This window comes from Cucurbita pepo, chromosome LG10, assembly GCF_002806865.2.
Source record: "Cucurbita pepo subsp. pepo cultivar mu-cu-16 chromosome LG10, ASM280686v2, whole genome shotgun sequence".
NCBI lineage: Eukaryota > Viridiplantae > Streptophyta > Magnoliopsida > Cucurbitales > Cucurbitaceae > Cucurbita > Cucurbita pepo.
Window position 1 is genome coordinate 1,357,708 of NC_036647.1, and position 16,455 is coordinate 1,374,162.

At 36.6% G+C, this 16,455-nt stretch overlaps 4 protein-coding genes across 4 annotated transcripts; 1 reads left to right on the forward strand and 3 right to left on the reverse strand.

Annotated features, from left to right (window-relative positions):
- Window positions 1-2,247: 2,247 nt before the first annotated feature.
- On the reverse strand, window positions 2,248-8,071 carry LOC111803648 (cell division cycle protein 48 homolog). The gene is made up of 9 exons (XM_023688158.1): window positions 7,887-8,071; window positions 7,570-7,735; window positions 5,823-6,051; window positions 4,306-5,072; window positions 3,964-4,185; window positions 3,810-3,881; window positions 3,434-3,715; window positions 2,942-3,301; window positions 2,248-2,824 (listed from the first exon to the last, which is right to left on the reverse strand). Exons 1-9 carry the CDS (start codon window positions 7,913-7,915, stop codon window positions 2,534-2,536), a joined length of 2,418 nt encoding a protein of 805 aa, XP_023543926.1. The 5' UTR covers window positions 7,916-8,071; the 3' UTR covers window positions 2,248-2,533.
- A 2,273-nt stretch (window positions 8,072-10,344) lies between these two features.
- LOC111804206 (transcription initiation factor TFIID subunit 8-like) lies at window positions 10,345-12,387 on the reverse strand. Its single transcript, XM_023688926.1, has 2 exons — window positions 12,081-12,387; window positions 10,345-11,782 (listed from the first exon to the last, which is right to left on the reverse strand). Exon 2 carries the CDS (start codon window positions 11,686-11,688, stop codon window positions 10,609-10,611), a length of 1,080 nt encoding a protein of 359 aa, XP_023544694.1. The 5' UTR covers window positions 11,689-11,782; window positions 12,081-12,387; the 3' UTR covers window positions 10,345-10,608.
- A 597-nt stretch (window positions 12,388-12,984) lies between these two features.
- Window positions 12,985-14,855, forward strand: LOC111803368 (thylakoid lumenal 15.0 kDa protein 2, chloroplastic-like). Its single transcript, XM_023687734.1, has 6 exons — window positions 12,985-13,302; window positions 13,512-13,615; window positions 13,741-13,831; window positions 14,069-14,137; window positions 14,219-14,328; window positions 14,632-14,855. The coding sequence occupies exons 1-6, from the start codon at window positions 13,071-13,073 to the stop codon at window positions 14,722-14,724; spliced, it is 699 nt and encodes a 232-aa protein (XP_023543502.1). The 5' UTR covers window positions 12,985-13,070; the 3' UTR covers window positions 14,725-14,855.
- A 151-nt stretch (window positions 14,856-15,006) lies between these two features.
- On the reverse strand, window positions 15,007-15,579 carry LOC111803675. Its single transcript, XM_023688187.1, has one exon. The coding sequence runs from the start codon at window positions 15,577-15,579 to the stop codon at window positions 15,007-15,009; it is 573 nt and encodes a 190-aa protein (XP_023543955.1).
- Between the last annotated feature and the right edge of the window lie 876 nt (window positions 15,580-16,455).

The window sequence follows — 16,455 nt, forward strand, 5'->3', positions numbered from 1 at the left end:
TGTTAAGAAAGCAGGACACTTGAAGAGAAATTAAAATTTTAATATAGACGTGGCTTACTATTCAATTATGTCAATAGATTTTTTAATTGGCTAATTAAAGAGACAGGGTCGAGTCAAGTTCAAATTTCATCATGTCAAATTTAACGTATAATTTCTTTTCTAATCAGATATGATATATCGAAAATGTAGAATTAACTCTTTAAAACCTATGTTTTAAGAACGAAACATATACAATTTTTGTAAGGATATAATATTCTAAAAAGATTGCATTTTTTAATAAACCCATAAATCAAATTCATTAAATTCAACAAAGTTGTAAGTATCCCACATGATTGGTCAATTCAATCCTAAAGTGAACATGAGACAAGACACAAGCACCCAATGTTTGTATTATTATTATTAGTATTATTTTTGTGCGCTTTCTTAATAACATAAAATCTTATCGTATCTTTTTATTTGTATATCTATGGTTTAAATTTTTTTATAAAAAAACGTTTCTTTTATAACAAATGATATATCACTGAACCTTCAGTAGGAAAGAAATGAGTACAACGAGAGCTAAGTGTACATACTTTTTTTTACAAGAAATTAAAATCCTTCTTGAAAATCAAGATTCAGTAATTGTTTCCAACTCGAGCCAACATTAAACTCTGGGGAAGAACAAGACCAACGGATTTAAGTAAGGAATGACACTTCCATTTCACTTTTACATTTATTCACGGCCTAAAGATAAAAGCGAAGATCTCAACTAGACCCGTTTCCATCGGCTCTTTTATAAGAGATCCGTCTTTTGTTTTATAAGATATGAGATATGGAATTGAATCTGGAATGTGAAAGAAAGAAATAGGTATACATAAATTAGTGGTAATGAGTTAGGCTAGAGAGAGAAAGGGGGAGAGAGAGAAAAGGGGGGCGACAGGAAAAAGAGGAGTGGGTACGATCATCTGCAGCTTCTTCTGATGTTCAGAGACCCCTCGTGCGGCCCTCCCTCTCCTCTTTTTTCTTTCTTGCTTTGCTTTTCAATCATTTCGAATTAGGGTTTCACTTCAAAATCCTACCTTTCCTACTGGTTTCCATGGCTTCTGAGTTAGGGTTTTGTATTCCTACTATTCTCACTCCGCTAAAATTACAAATTTAATACTTCATTTTATAAACTTTATTAGAGAATAAATAATAATAATAAAAAAATAGTTATAAAATTAAAAATAATGTAAGTATATAATTCTATCGAATTTTAAAAAAAAAACAATAGGTTTCCGTTCAACTTAATCTAGGTCGAGGGAATTCACTAACCAACAAAATTCATAAAGTTTTCATTTATTTGAATTCAATCCAAATAAGTATATAATCCAACTAAAACTGTATTGATTGAGTTAGATTGATCGAATTTTTTGAACATTCAAACTCGAAACATTCAACTATATATGGGTCTAATTAGTGATTCATTAATTTTAATATTTTTTTTTGGAATTCATGAACTTACTCAAACAAAATCAATGTTTAATTTATTTGGAATATATTAACATCTATTATTATTAGGAATAGGATTGGATGTCCCAACAAAAAAAAAAAACATAAAATTTACCAATTTTAAAGAACATGAATCTCAAAGTTCCTCGGTTTCATTGACACACAAATTATTAAGTTGAGGACTCGTTCCCTAACACGCCAACAATTACTCGTTCCCTAACACACCAACAATTTCATATGAATCTCAAACATCCCACATTTAATCTTTAACTTTTCGATCTTGTTTTCAATTATTTTCATCATGGCCCCTCGAGTTTTAGTCATTTTGAATCCTTTCCCTTTTTTTTTTTTTTTTTTTTTTTTTTTTTTTTTNCCTCCACTTTGACATCAGAGAGATATGTCTTTGTTAACGTTGTCCTATCAATGTTCTTGTTTGTAATTTTTTCTTCAAGGATGTTCTTTTTCAATATTGTTCTCCACTCATATCTTGAAAATTATACTTGGGTGAGATGGAGTAAAATTTGTGTGGTGAAGGCTCACGTAATCCCATCTAATACGTGGCGGATAGAGACATACGTGGCGGGTAGAGACATGATCCTATTTGATATGTAGTTGGTAGAAACATGAGAAAAAACTCTGCAAAAACTGTAATGCATCTTTTGATTCTACTCGACTTTCTCTTTGAGCTACAGCTCCAGCAAAACGGTCAACTAAGCGTGAACAATAAGAATTGACTAAAGCATCTCGGACTTTCTTAGAAAGAAAAGTTGCCACGGATAAGGCTTTAAAAGTCCTGCACTTAGTTAAGTAGTAGAGGCCAAACAGCAATCCTACGGTGTTCTGAAGTATCCATTTTTAAAGCAGTAACAGGAAATAACCAACTGATACGTCTACATTATAGGCAAGTATCACTACCCAAGGGGGCGCCCTGAAGCCATCTTTGGGACCGAACGCCCCTCCAACTGAAGGCTCCTTCTTCCCCCACAGATCTTTCTATGAGAAACGGACACAAATTTGCAGTGTTAGAAGAACTGTTCTAAACATACATCACATATGGAAACCCCTAGTTGTAAAGATCATCATCATCAGCCCCGCCAGCTGATGTTGCAAACGGGTCGGCGGCTGCAGTTCCAGACGTGTTTTCTGAGAACCTGAATTCAGAACCAAACCCTCTCGACTGCTGCAGTGTTTGAGCAAATGCCTGGTATTTGCGAATATCGGCGTCGCTCACACTTCTACGAGCAAACTTCATTGACTCCTCGAAATGAGCAGCTTTAATCTCTGCCACCTCGTCCTCTACATCCTCTTCCATAGCCTCAGGATTATCTCTTCTCCTCCTCTCCCTCTCAATATCCTGCAATAAAGAAGATTTTGATCGTGAGCTTGCCTGATAATTACAGAACTGAAAATTTGTAACACTTCGATATCAAAGAAATCACGATGATAGCATTTTCAAAGTGCAGGATTTTACTTTCTCAATATTCTCTCTGATAGCATATTTGCAAGCACGCTGACAGATTTCTGTAATATCAGCACCACTAAAACCTTGAGTGTACTTAGCAAGGGCTCTAAGGTCTACATCTTTCGAGATCGGCGACTTCCTCAAGCAAGCTTTGAAAATTTGGTGACGAGAATCTTCGTCGGGAAGAGGAATGTAAATCAATTGATCGAGACGTCCCGGACGAAGAAGTGCAGGATCTATAATATCTGGTCTGTTGGTCGCCCCAATAATGAAGACAGTTTTCTTTGCGGACATTCCGTCCATTTCCGTCAGAAGTTGGTTTAGAACTCGATCAGCAGCACCTCCAGCATCTCCCACGCTGCTGCCTCTCTGCAGATAATTTGGAACAAAAACAGGCAAAAAAACGAACATTTGCAAGAATTAATTTAATTACATTTCTACATGAGGGTTTGCTTAAAGAATAATAATATTGGAGAGCTACATAAGGATGACAATACAAACCTGAGTGGCAATAGAGTCAAGCTCATCAAAGAACAGAACACAAGGTGCAGACTGGCGCGCCTTATCGAAAATTTCACGAACATTGGCCTCACTTTCTCCAAACCACATTGTAAGCAATTCAGGACCCTTTACACTTATGAAGTTAGCCTGGCACTCATTTGCAATAGCTTTGGCCAGAAGAGTTTTTCCACATCCAGGAGGGCCATAAAAAAGAACTCCCTTTGAGGGTGACATGCCAAATTTCTCGAACTTCTCCGGATGTTCCACTGGATATTGTACGGTCTGATTGAGAAACAGAATAAAATCAGATCGATTAAGCATTAGATAAGCAGTCTCCTCCAAATGAAGAATATCATTCCACAGTATCATCAATTACCTCTTGAAGTTCCCTTTTGACATTCTCAAGACCTCCAATGTCTTCCCAGCTGACATTAGGCACTTCGACAACCTGGAGCAGAGCAATTTATTCAACGTGCATTAGAAAGGAAACCACAGTTAACGCCATTGATTGAAATAACACAAGCACTTACAGTTTCACGTAGAGCAGATGGATTACTAGTTCCAAGGGCGGTGTGGAAGTGCTCATTTGTGACTGCCATTGAGTTAAGAATCTCAGCATCAATTGATTCGTCTTCCAAATCAATAACATCCATTTTCTCTCTAATGCATTGAAGTGCAGCCTCGGTGCAAAGTGCTGCCAAGTCAGCTCCAACATACCCATGTGTATCTTTGGAAATTCTTTCTAAGTCAACCTGTAATATCCAACATAGGAAAACCAGTGTACTTCATTGATGATGCAGCAACCAACGGGCATAGACAATTAGAAATAAATGTAGACAATTAGAAATAAATGTAGAAAATAGAAATATTACATCTTCAGCAAGCTTCATGTTCTTAGTATGGATGCGAAGAACCTCAAGACGCCCAACTTCATCAGGAACCCCAATATCTATTTCCCTGTCAAACCTTCCAAATCGTCTCAAAGCTGGATCAATGCTGTTCGGACGATTTGTAGCTCCAATAACAATGACATGAGCACGAGATTTTAACCCATCCATTAGTGTCAAGAGTTGAGAAACAATCCTTCTCTCAACTTCTCCATGAGTTTTTTCTCGCTTAGGAGCAATTGAATCAATCTCATCAATAAAGATAATAGATGGAGCATTCTTTTCTGCCTCCTCAAAAGCTTTTCTAAGGTTACTTTCACTCTCTCCAGCTAACTTCGACATAATTTCTGGTCCATTGATACAGAAAAAGAAAGCCCCAGTTTCATTAGCTACAGCTCTGGCAATCAAAGTCTTTCCAGATCCAGGAGGTCCATAAAGCAGAATTCCCTTTGGTGGCTTTACTCCAATGGATTTAAAAAGCTGTGGGTGTCTCAGAGGAAGTTCCACCAATTCACGAATTTGTGCCATTTGTTTTCTAACACCACCAACGTCATCATAACCAACCTCGTCTAATCTATCTTCATCCTCTCTTTTCACAGGTTCCCCATCACAGAAGATTTCAGTGTCCGGGGCAACCACACAATATTCAGGAGGATCAGTTTCAATGACCTTGAACTCGACACTTCTCATTCCTCCCCTCACAAGGAAGAGATCACCCTTCCTCACTGGACGATAGGCCTCCAAGAAGTAAGCTGCAGGATACGAACAGTGTAAGAATTAAGAAAGATGCAAACTTCATGTATAGGAAAAATAAATCTATACTTCAAATTGACCCAACGTTTAACATGAGAAGTTATCTTCCTTTGTAGCAGATTAATATAAAAACATGTACCAAAACACACACACGAATATATGTGTATTATTAGCTAGAACTTAGGAAAGCGCATTAAAAGTTTTGAAGATCATGGACAACCATCCTACAGCTGCCTCCTTAGACAACCATTACTCATGTGTAGACTCAACTTACTTGATACCAGACCCGGTACTGTCAGGTAGTTTAACTTGTTTCTATTAAAAAAAGTAGATAATAAATGAGAAAAGACACGTTTGGAGGAAAACAAAGGATTGGGAAAGACAAAATTGGTTTGCACCATATTTTAAATGTATAAAGGAACTAAATCATGATTAAATAAAAAGTTATAAACAAGCTTCCAAAAAAATAATAATAATTATTATTATTATAAACAAGCTGCTTCCTGGCAATTCCTTTCATGCTAATGAATGAAAAAAAAAAACATGGGGTAACTGCAAAACAGAACTTACAGGAATATACATAAATGTTTAAAAGAAAAAAAAAAAAANATCACAAAGTCAACAAAAATGTTTCCATCCAAATGTCTGAGCAACCGGCACATTGCCAGAATTGATATCATCATAATCTAATCATACAAGAAGAAAGAGACAAATCAGGGGAAGTACATAGATCAGGGATAGAATCTCACGTTTCAAGTATGCATCAAAAAGATTCCCGGTGACACCTTCAATAGTGTCGTCGACTGGAAGAATGTGTACCCGCTTTCCATATTTAACATCAGCACATTGATGCACAGAAACAACATCTCCAAGCCTGACACGAAGGTTGCTTCGCACAACCTTGTTCATTCTTATTTTTGGCTCATCACAAGTGTCATCAGCAAGAGCAATGCAGATTGTATCCTTCCTTTTCTTCCCCTAAACTCCAGAAGGAAGACAAATGATACAGTTACGAACAAAATATGGCAAGTAATTCAAGAATAACCTCAAGTGGTGGGTATGAGAAAGCTGCATTTTTTCTTAGAAATTTATTAAAACGAAAATGGACGAGGAGAAGGGAAGCAAGAGACATCTATCCCCTCCTTTCAAGAACAAAGGAAAATTGAGAAATAACTTGACTTGACTCTAAATTATGATAAATGGCCCACTAAAGACTGCTTAAAAAGATTGCCTCTAGACGAGGAAAAGGCCACGGGTTAAAACTAATATTTCAAAAGTTGGTCCAGCAGCGTGGAGTGCAATGATTACAAGATCTTCAGAGGGAACTTGCGCATCACTTAAAAGAGACCTATGCCTAGCATAGTCAAAATGTACCCACAAGAAAAAGACAAACCCCAACTTTTCACAAACAAAGAGAAGCCCTGATTGAGTTCAAAAAATTCCTTCCTCCTTCCATCCTCCATGCAAGTTTTCTCCAATGTTCGTTTAGGATCTGATTTTTTTAATCATGGTACAAATGTTGAGAACGGCTAGCAGAATTTTGCCCAAGGAGAAAGTAAGAAAGAATTGGAATTTTTTTAACGAACAAACAGGTGAAATTATCTTTTTCCAATTTTAGCTATAGGCTATTACTGCTACTTTAATACAGTCATTAAGTTATTAGATTGGGAATTTGCACACAATAAAAAAAAAAGTGATGGTGCAAATGGGCAGCGCAAATCCACTATTCCAGGGTGTCACCGTTCTTACTATGTAAAGAAACACAGCTCCGAGAAACATCGAGCAAATACAATTACTGTGCGAGTTGCATTAAAAGTGTGTTCATCCTGTAATGTAGTTGGATAGGCATATATTCTACTTAGCGGGTGGAGAGAGAGAGAGAGGTTAAGACTAAAAGGGCATTTGGACTAAGGGTTTTGGATTCATAGGTGTGATTTTTATACTAGAAGCTCTATTTGATATGTGAGTTTACTTATTACATGTTGCTAATTCAAGTGTTGAAATAATAAAATTACACAGATTTTCGAAACTCATCTTCTAGGCTTTTCATAACATTCATATATCTCAAACTCACAGATCAGACATGAAACATGAGCTATATAAAGTAACTCATTCACGTCCTCAAGCTATGAAAACTCAACCCAAACTTCAAAACAACAACAAAGTCCACAAAGTCAAACTTTCCAAACCAGTCAAGAAAATGTCACCTAGAAGAACTAGTAACGACATCTTATCCACACATCAAAACGTGCTCAATTCACCAATCCTAAATACAAAACCGCCAATTAGTCTAAATTGGGAATAAAATAAAATGGAAAGATTCGCACGTTCCGAAAGGAGAAGAGAAAACCTCCCCGATCCTACACAATTTTGCAACATCACTTCCGGCAAAAACATTTTCAAAAACCTAACTCGATGAACAATAAATATGTCAAAGAAATGTTAACGAAAGATAAAAACTTTTTTTTTAAGAAAAAAACGAGAATAACATCTGACCTTAATCAAGATCGTGTCGCCACGGAAGAGTTGAAGCTTCTCCATAGTGTCAGGGTGAAGCGCAACCACCGAGTTGTCATCATTGGTGGCCTCATCGACAACAAGCCGGTTCGCGGCTTTCTTACGCTCTAGAATCGCGGTACTAAAATCCCTCTTGGCACCCTTACTGGAAGAACGAAATAAAAAAAAAAAAAAAAAAAAAAAAAATTGAGAACNAATTGAGAACGGAATCAGACAACAAACGAACAATCACAACGGAAAATACTCATCTCAAAAAAATTAGAACGGGGATCTGGGAAATTGGAGATAGGGCTTACGAATCGGAGGATTCAGCTTGATTCGCCATGTCGATGGCGGAGCAGAAGATAACAGGCGACTGCAAGAACGAAGGGAAATGGCTATGGAATGTATCTGGAAAGATCTGAGCTCAGATAAGCTGAGATATGACATTTATGCCATAGGTTTGCTCCTTTTCTTCTTAAGAGAGGAAGGTTGTATACCCAAATTATGGAATTTTCTTCTTAATATCCTTCAATTTTTTTTAAATAATGTATTTAAGCTATTCAAAAAATACAGAAAGTATTTTTACCATGGAAAAGGTTAATAATTTCTTTCAGAATTACTTTTTAAAAAAATAAAAAATAATAAAAAATATTATTTTGATGTTTTTTAAAATAAAAATTATAATATTTTAAACGAATTAAAGCACGTATTTATGTTATCAAAGTTTAACATTTATTAAAATAAAGCAAGTGTTAAAAAATATAATTGGAATAAAAATTACCATTACAATTCAAAAACATTAAAAAAAAGTGAAAAATGTCAAATTTATATTTGAAAATTAAAAAATACATAAAGCTATAAAGCTATAAAGTGTGTATAAGATAAGAAAGAATCAAATTATACAAATTCTATTTGCGATAAATAGGTTATCTAATTTTAAACGAAATTAAATAAATTAGTTATAAGATTTTTTTTTAAGAGAAATATGCTTTGAAGTTGGGGAGATTTTTACTCTTTGGTGTCAATCAAGTGGTCTCGGAGGAACCGATTAAAGTCTCTTTCTTAAAATATGTTTTTTAAAATATAAAATAAATTTCAACGTACCTAAATAGGTGAAACATTTATTATCATTTCCAAGCGAGATAACTCAATTTCTTCTGCCCGGTAATAACTAAATCTTATATACGACATTTTCTGTAGTACAAAGCCCTGCAACTCTTTCATGAAAATGTGTCCAATTTGTCACCTAAATGTACATAAGCCACAAAATATAGCAAGGAGAAGATCCTAAAATTGATTATCAAACAAGAAAACTAACCTTAGTTCAACATCATCAGGCTGAAATCATAAAGTCTCAGAATCAAAATATTGCGTACTTGAAACTTGAAACCTGGATAACTGGTGGCATAGGGCGGCTTGCACACCAAGGCCAAACTTTAAACTGCCCTATGGTCGGCTCAGCATCGTTCATTAGGATCGACGAGCTTGACTGTATGGTTGCTAAGGGCCAAGCTCGGGGAACAAAGTTTATTTAGCCAAAGCCTTGATCACAAGTAGTCTGGGGAAAGCTTGTACTGTAGGAGTGTTTGCCCAACGATGAAGACACATTAAAACCAGCAAGGCAAAGGATCTAAACAACCAATCATAGCAATGGAGGGGGCAGTTTAATGAATGGAGGAAGAGAAGAGCCAATTGTGGAAGCTATGAACAATTATAAAGCAGACGAATATGCATAACATAACTTCTTCCATATACAACAATTCAATGAGAACCTTTTAAAACTTGTGCATCAAATGCTTTCCTCATCTAAAATTCAACAATTGAATCGATAATCTCTTTCCAGACGACACTGAGACGATCAATAATCAATTTCCAGACAACAACTAGAATGACGGCCCCATTGTGGAAGAAAGCAAACACAATAATTAAGCTATACAGTAACAAGAATAATAATAATAAACAGGCATATATATGCGAGATCTTATGACGCTTCAACAGTCGAGGCTCGTTTCGGCTCTTTTTTTCTGAAAAAATACGGTAAACATTCGGTTTTCATCTATCTAAACTTCCCATGCATTTACAAAGAACATTCATTACATCATTTTTCTTTATTGATGCAGATGGTCTGAGGCAGTTTCATTTTCTTTCTACACCGGAACCTCAACGTTTTACTCTTACAGACAAACCAAACCATTCAGAAACGTGCACTAGGCTTCCTAGACAAAAGGGAATTCGGTGAATCTAAGTAACAAAATGCTCAAATCAAATCTCTGTACTGTAAAAAATAGAGAAAAAGATACTTTCTTCTCACACCTTTACCATGAAGAAAATAAGGAAGAATTTGATCTTTCACTTCAAGCAGGTAATACAAGAAGATATAATAACCAAGAGTGACAATTTTTCAGTACTTACCTTGAGAAAAGAAACCCAGTAGCCTCTTGGTTTCATTAAGATTGGCTTGAACATCATCCTGTCTTCCACCTATTTATGCTGCAAAGATTGACTTGAATATCTTATGCAAATTTAGTTCATAAAGCACAACAAAGCTAAACATTCATTCACATAAAACGTGAAGTCCCAATGGACATCCTTTCTTGTCGGCAGTATTACCATATTGTGGCATCAAGAGAAGTGGCAGTACAAGTGTCTAAATTGTTGAAAAACACAACAGAAGTAATGCTGAAGGGCATTCTTATTTAGCAGAGTAAGGGGTCATGCCTCCTACTTCTGCATTGGAGCTTGATACTCACAGAGGGGAGTTCACAAACCAAGAAGAAAACGATTCAATATCTTAATTTAACAGAACAAACAGTTAAAAACACAATGTGAGAGATGAAAAGAGACGTGAAACCTTCTCAATAAAATTTTCACAAGCATTTGCGTCTCTGAAAAATTCCTGAGTGGAAATACAAGGAACTCATGTAAATTACAAGAATGTCCGTACTACAAGGAGATATGGTTTAAACTAAAGCAACAATTGCACCAGCTGATACCAAATACCTATATTAAATTATGAACGCCAGTCAATATGTTTATTCACAACTGATTGAGTTCTTGCGGATTCTCCACAGACTGTCTAAGAATGTATTCAGCTCTTCGTTTCTTATCATCCCTTTCATCGTCCCGTCCAACCAAGGACCCTCTTCTACCAGTTCCTTTCTTTTGAATGATCAAATCCAAAGAATCACCAAGAAGCTTCTTCCCAGTTTTAAACTTAAACTGAACAGCAGGCCTAACAATGGGAAGTTCCTTCTTCTCACCCTCTTCATCATCATAAAATCCACTCCCTTTAACAGCTTCTATGGCCGGAGCAAATGCCTCTAACACAGAACTGCTATCATCAAACACAGTGTCTGAATGTTTAAGAGGAGATTTGACCACAGAAACGGTGTTTTCCCTCGGTTGCAATTCTGTATCATGGGATGTGCTACTATCCAAACTAGGTAATTCTTCCTCTAGATGGTCAGTATTAACTACCAACTGCTGCTGCAGACTTAACAATGACTTCTCTGCCTTTCTCCTCTGCCTTGCTTGCTCAATCTTGTCAGTGCGAGGGTCCGTCATCCTCTTATTCCACACCGGCGTATAAATGTAAGTGTGGGGATCAGGAAAAGCAGGTAGCCAATTGGGTATATGCTTGCTAGGAGGTGTTTCCCTCATCTGAATGAAACTCGGCAGTACCTTGCTGCTCTTAATAATAGGAAACTGCGCCATTGGCTGAGCAAATGGAATTTCTTGCACCGAATTCACATACTCAAAAATTTCTTGAATTGTACGTGAACCTGCAAGACAACGGCTAACCTCAGCATCTTGATGAGACCCTGGTGCTCCTAAATCTTTAAGTCCTCTAATAATGTCAAACACATTACACTCAGTTCTACCAGCTAAGTTAGAATAGAAATTCGCCATCTTTCCCAAATCACTAAGATATACTATTACAATTTCCGCAAGCGTGTCCAGAGCAGACTCTTTCGATCCCTGGAATCCCAAACTCTGGCATATCTGCGCTGCTGCAACTTTCGACACCTCACGCCCGAAATCATCACCTCCAGCTCTCCTAAAACGATCCGCCGGGTTTTCATTCTCTCGCGTAATGTTCCCACCTCCATGGCTCATATTCAAATCCTCGTGTCATTTAGGTTTTACTGGGACTGCGAGATTCACCCCATCATTAAGCGCCAAAATCAAGCATCTTCCAATCAAACGTCATCTGAGATGGGAAGCAACTCTCATTCTAGCCTTTCATAAAAAATGAGAGAACAAAAAAAAAAACGCATGAAATTCAAGATTGAAAGAGCAGGCCAGTAATTTCTTGAAAGTTCGCAGGAAAAACAATATTTCCTCCTCCTGAGACCCGTAATTGCAGAGACTTCCAAACCAAAAGCACTGTCCCTCTCTTGTTTCCTCGTTCGTCAGAAATCCCAGATAAAAAAAAATGATAATAACTCCAAACAGAGCCTGTAAACTTCAAGAAACTTCAAAATTGGCGAAGAAATGCAGAGACTCACCCAAGCTTTCCAACAAGTGGTGAAATCTACGATCAACACAGATAATTCAAAGCCGAGGAGACACCAGGAGAAAAACAAACGAAACTGAAACCCTAAGAAGAAGATCGCTAGGGTTTACAGACAGTCAGCGACATGGAGGGAATCCAAGAATTCAAACACAAATGAGGAAAAAGAAAATTGATGGAGAAAAAAACGATAAACCCCTGTAAGACCCTCGCAAACAGAGATCGAAGAGGAAGCAAATTTTTCGAAGAAAAAAATGGAAAGAAAAAAGAAAGAACATGAAAAAACGAGATCGATGAATAACCGAGATGCGATTATGCATTTATTTATAAGGCGTCGAACCGAGTTTTTTCCATTTTCTACAAGAGTTCGCCCGGTTTTTTATTTTGGGCCCACTTAGTCTTCTACAATCCAACCGTTGGAAATTATTTAATTTAGGCAATTATTTAAATAGCAATACTTTTAAAAAATATGGTTTAAGTTAATAAAAACTCCTGTATACTTTCTCTTAAAAAATAAATAAATAAACTTTAAACTTTTTTAAAAAATTCAATAATACTCTAAACTTTTAAAAAAAAAATCTCAAAATTACATTTTCTCCTTAGGAAAATAGTTAATATTTTATTTTTAAAATACCCTTCAATTTTTAATAGTATTTCAAAAATACCCTTAAACTTTAAAAACAAAAATACATTAATTTAAAAAAAAAAAACTTGAAAATTATATTTAAAAAAATAGGTGTACATCTACCACATATATATATATATATATATATATATATATATCATTTATTAATTATTTACTTAATTAAACTTGGTATATTTTTTAAACTCTATTAAAATTTTATTTTCTGAATAAAGTATCAAACATGCAAATTAAATGACATACCCCTATCCGCTATCCAGAACCGTCTCTGTTTCTAGAACACTAGGTCCATCCAAAATCCATGGCGCAAACACACCAACGAGGAGCTAGAAAAATTCATTAATGGCGTTTATGCATCTTCATCATCGCCTTCCATCTCCTTCGCTATCATTTCCGGGAGCTTCACCGCCGGTTTACAGATCATCAATCTTCGCATCATCTCGCTTCTCTCCGCCATCAGTTTCATTTCCGTCCCATAACTTAACTGGTTTCACCAACTGCCTTCTTCATCTCCCACCAAAATCTCTGAGTTTCGCGCTCTCTTGGACTCTTGCGCTCGGAGTAGCTCTCTCTGGTAATCATTCTTGCAAATTATCATCGGTTAGATGAAGAAAGAAAAAAGGAATGTTAAGTTCTGTCTGAATTGTTTCGAGATGGAATGTTTAGGTTATATAATTGGTTTTAGATACTCGTTTGTTTTATTGAAGTGATTGGCTCTACTCTATCATAGAAACTTAAGAATTTTATGAAGTGCTAACAGTAATAAGTGAGTGTACCTTGTAGGAGTTGGATTTGCTGACGCCAAAGTTGGGGTTAACAAGCCAGAATTACTTCCCAAGGAGTTCACCTCTGTCATTGATGTCGCTGGGTTTCTATCTGATGGCCAGGTGTGGTTGCTTCGCCTCATTCCTTTTCTTTTTCTTTTTTTTCCTTTTGTTGCGTTCTTTGATGTAATTTAGGGTATTTGATCATGATCAACTGGCCATTGCTGGTTCTGATTTTCTATGAACAGGAATTAAGGCTCAAACAAGAAATTGCTGACATTGAGAAGGATACTGGATATAAATTGCGAGTTTTGGCCCAAAATTATCCTGTGACGCCTGGTATGTTCTATGTTTTATCTTCAGCAGATCATTGCATTAATCTCACTTTTAATGGCGAGGACTTTATTATTAAAATTTCAACGTACATTCACTGAATCTTACTAGAACATTGTATATGTGATTTATTGACACTTCATAACTTTGAAAGTTTCTCTCATACGCATGTCAAGTTTATCAAGTTAGATAGATGATCTCTAATCTAATCGGCAGAAACAATCAATTTAATGGTCTTTACAGGGCTAGCGATCAAAGATTTTTGGCAAGTGGATGATAAAACAATCGTGTTTGTTGCTGATCCTACATTTGGTATGAACAATGTCACGATACTTTTCTACACCTATGTCTATGATACTATTGACATTGACATTGATTGATATCGTCATTCAGGTAACATATTGAACTTCAACGTTGGAGCGTCTGTCGATTTAGATATTCCAAGGAGCTTTTGGAGCCGTTTGGCTGGAAAGTACGGAAACATATTTTATTGGAAAGAGAAGGTAACATCTCCAATCGATACTTCTGTACAACAGTTACCGTTGTGAGTTTTTGCTTGGTTAGTAAAATATGGTCATAATGAGAGCATCTGGTTGAGGATTGTTGGGAGATGAGTCTCACATCGGCTAATTAAGGGGTTGATCATGGGTTTATAAGTAAGGAATGCATCTCTATTGGTATGAGGTCTTTTGGGAAACCAAAAGCAAAACGATGAGAGCTTATGCTCAAAGTGGACAATACCATACCATTGTGGAGATTCTTGATTCCTAATACATCTCATATTGTCGCTTTGGTGACTTAAACAGGGTGAAGAGGCATCTATTGAAGCAGCTGTCATGGCGATATCTAATTGCTTGAGAGAACCAGTCGGGCCAAATAACTGTTCCGAGATAAAGTAACGGCTTACAACATCGAAGAATTTTGTACGTATTTTAAACTAGATTTGGATGTTCTGACAGCAATACATTATATATAAGCCTTCTCTTGCTGCAATCTGCATGTCTTAAATGAATTCCTGTTTTGTTCCTCATTTAAGAACGTAGTGTATGTCTAATACTTGAAGAGAAATAAATGGGAATAGTGATTAAAAATGTATGAAGGAATTTGAGTATTTGTGTAGCCATTTGTATCTCAACTGTGCAGAAACGAAGAGAAAAAAAGGAGGTGCATTTTTTAGTTGCCTAGTAGCCAGTTATGATATGAACACTAGATGCAATCCATTCCCCAGTTTTCTGTTTTCTTCTTTCTTCTACAATCTTCTGTAGTTCTTCAGGCGGACAAGGGACTGTTAGAGCTCCCTTTTGTTGGAACCCATATTCTTCCTTTGCCAGCTCCAATAGCCTCAAGAATGCAGGGTTAGACAAGAACTTCAAATTAATGACAAACCTCTTTCTCTCATCACCATCCGCTGCAAATACCACAAAATGGCCTTCTTCCACGTCTTTCGGCACCATAACTGCTGCATCGAATTCTTCGTCAAAACTATCGTGTTTAGGTTCTTTAGACATCAGTGGAGAAAGGCTCTTTTGTAGCATAGAGATGAATAACCTTAGCTTCATCAGGATGAAATTCCGAAGCCTGTAGTAATATTTCCCTTTTGTTCCCACGATTTGGCGTGGTAAACAAATGTTTATGTGAACTCGAGACTTCGGATAGAGCCAAGTGAGACTTAGGAAAAGATTTATATCGAGTTGGGGACGTACATCAGAAATTGCACTGAAGCTTCTGAGAGGGCCATGTCTGAACCATTCCATGTGGGTAGCATCAACATACCATTTAATGCTGACTTGGTCAGATAACTTTTCTGTCTCAGAAAAATGATAGTCAGCGTTAGGTTCCTAAACAGAAACTAGACAATTTAGGATGAGATTTGATAACTTAGATGTTTGTCTTTAATCTGAGGAAAAAATGAAAAAGAAACACGTAGCTTGGCTCAGTAAGGTTCTAAAATTATTGTTCCTCCCCCAATAATCCCGTCTTTCTCTAGTTATTAATTTACCGTTCTTGCTCTCAAGATCTTAGGCTCATGAACAGTAATTTCAGGAACCACTCTGACAAAAGTAGTTGTGTTTTCCCAAAGTTGAGTGGGGAAAGAATTAGAGAAACGAGGAGGATGGGATGAGATTCAGATCAGATGATGAGAATTGTTATCCTTGATCTGATCTGATCTTAGAATAGGAATGGGATAGATAGCTTAGAATAGGAATGGGATAGATAGCTGCTGGTTCTTGGTTTCCATTGCCATCACTGCATTTAATGCAGTGTGGAGGAGATATTGAAGAGTCCAATACTTTGAACGACCGACACCCTACTGTTGACCAAGAAATTTTATCGTTGGCTTGGTCTTACTGTCTTAAGTCTCAAGTTTAACGCAGGGTGTTGAAGATTGGACTGCCGACGCCTAGTCGCCTAGCGTCCCCTGCAGGTTCCAAGAACGGGAAGGTACCATTAAAGTACAGTTTTTAGAAAGAAAGAACTTCCAGGACGTCCGTGGGATTGATCATTGTTTGGAGATTTTCATTACTTTTTGTTGGTGAATTCAAAGAAAGTGGAAAATAGGATAAAAGTGTTCCAACATGTTTGAGATATTAGTGTGAAAATCGATACAATTCATTCTCCTTCCATCTTTT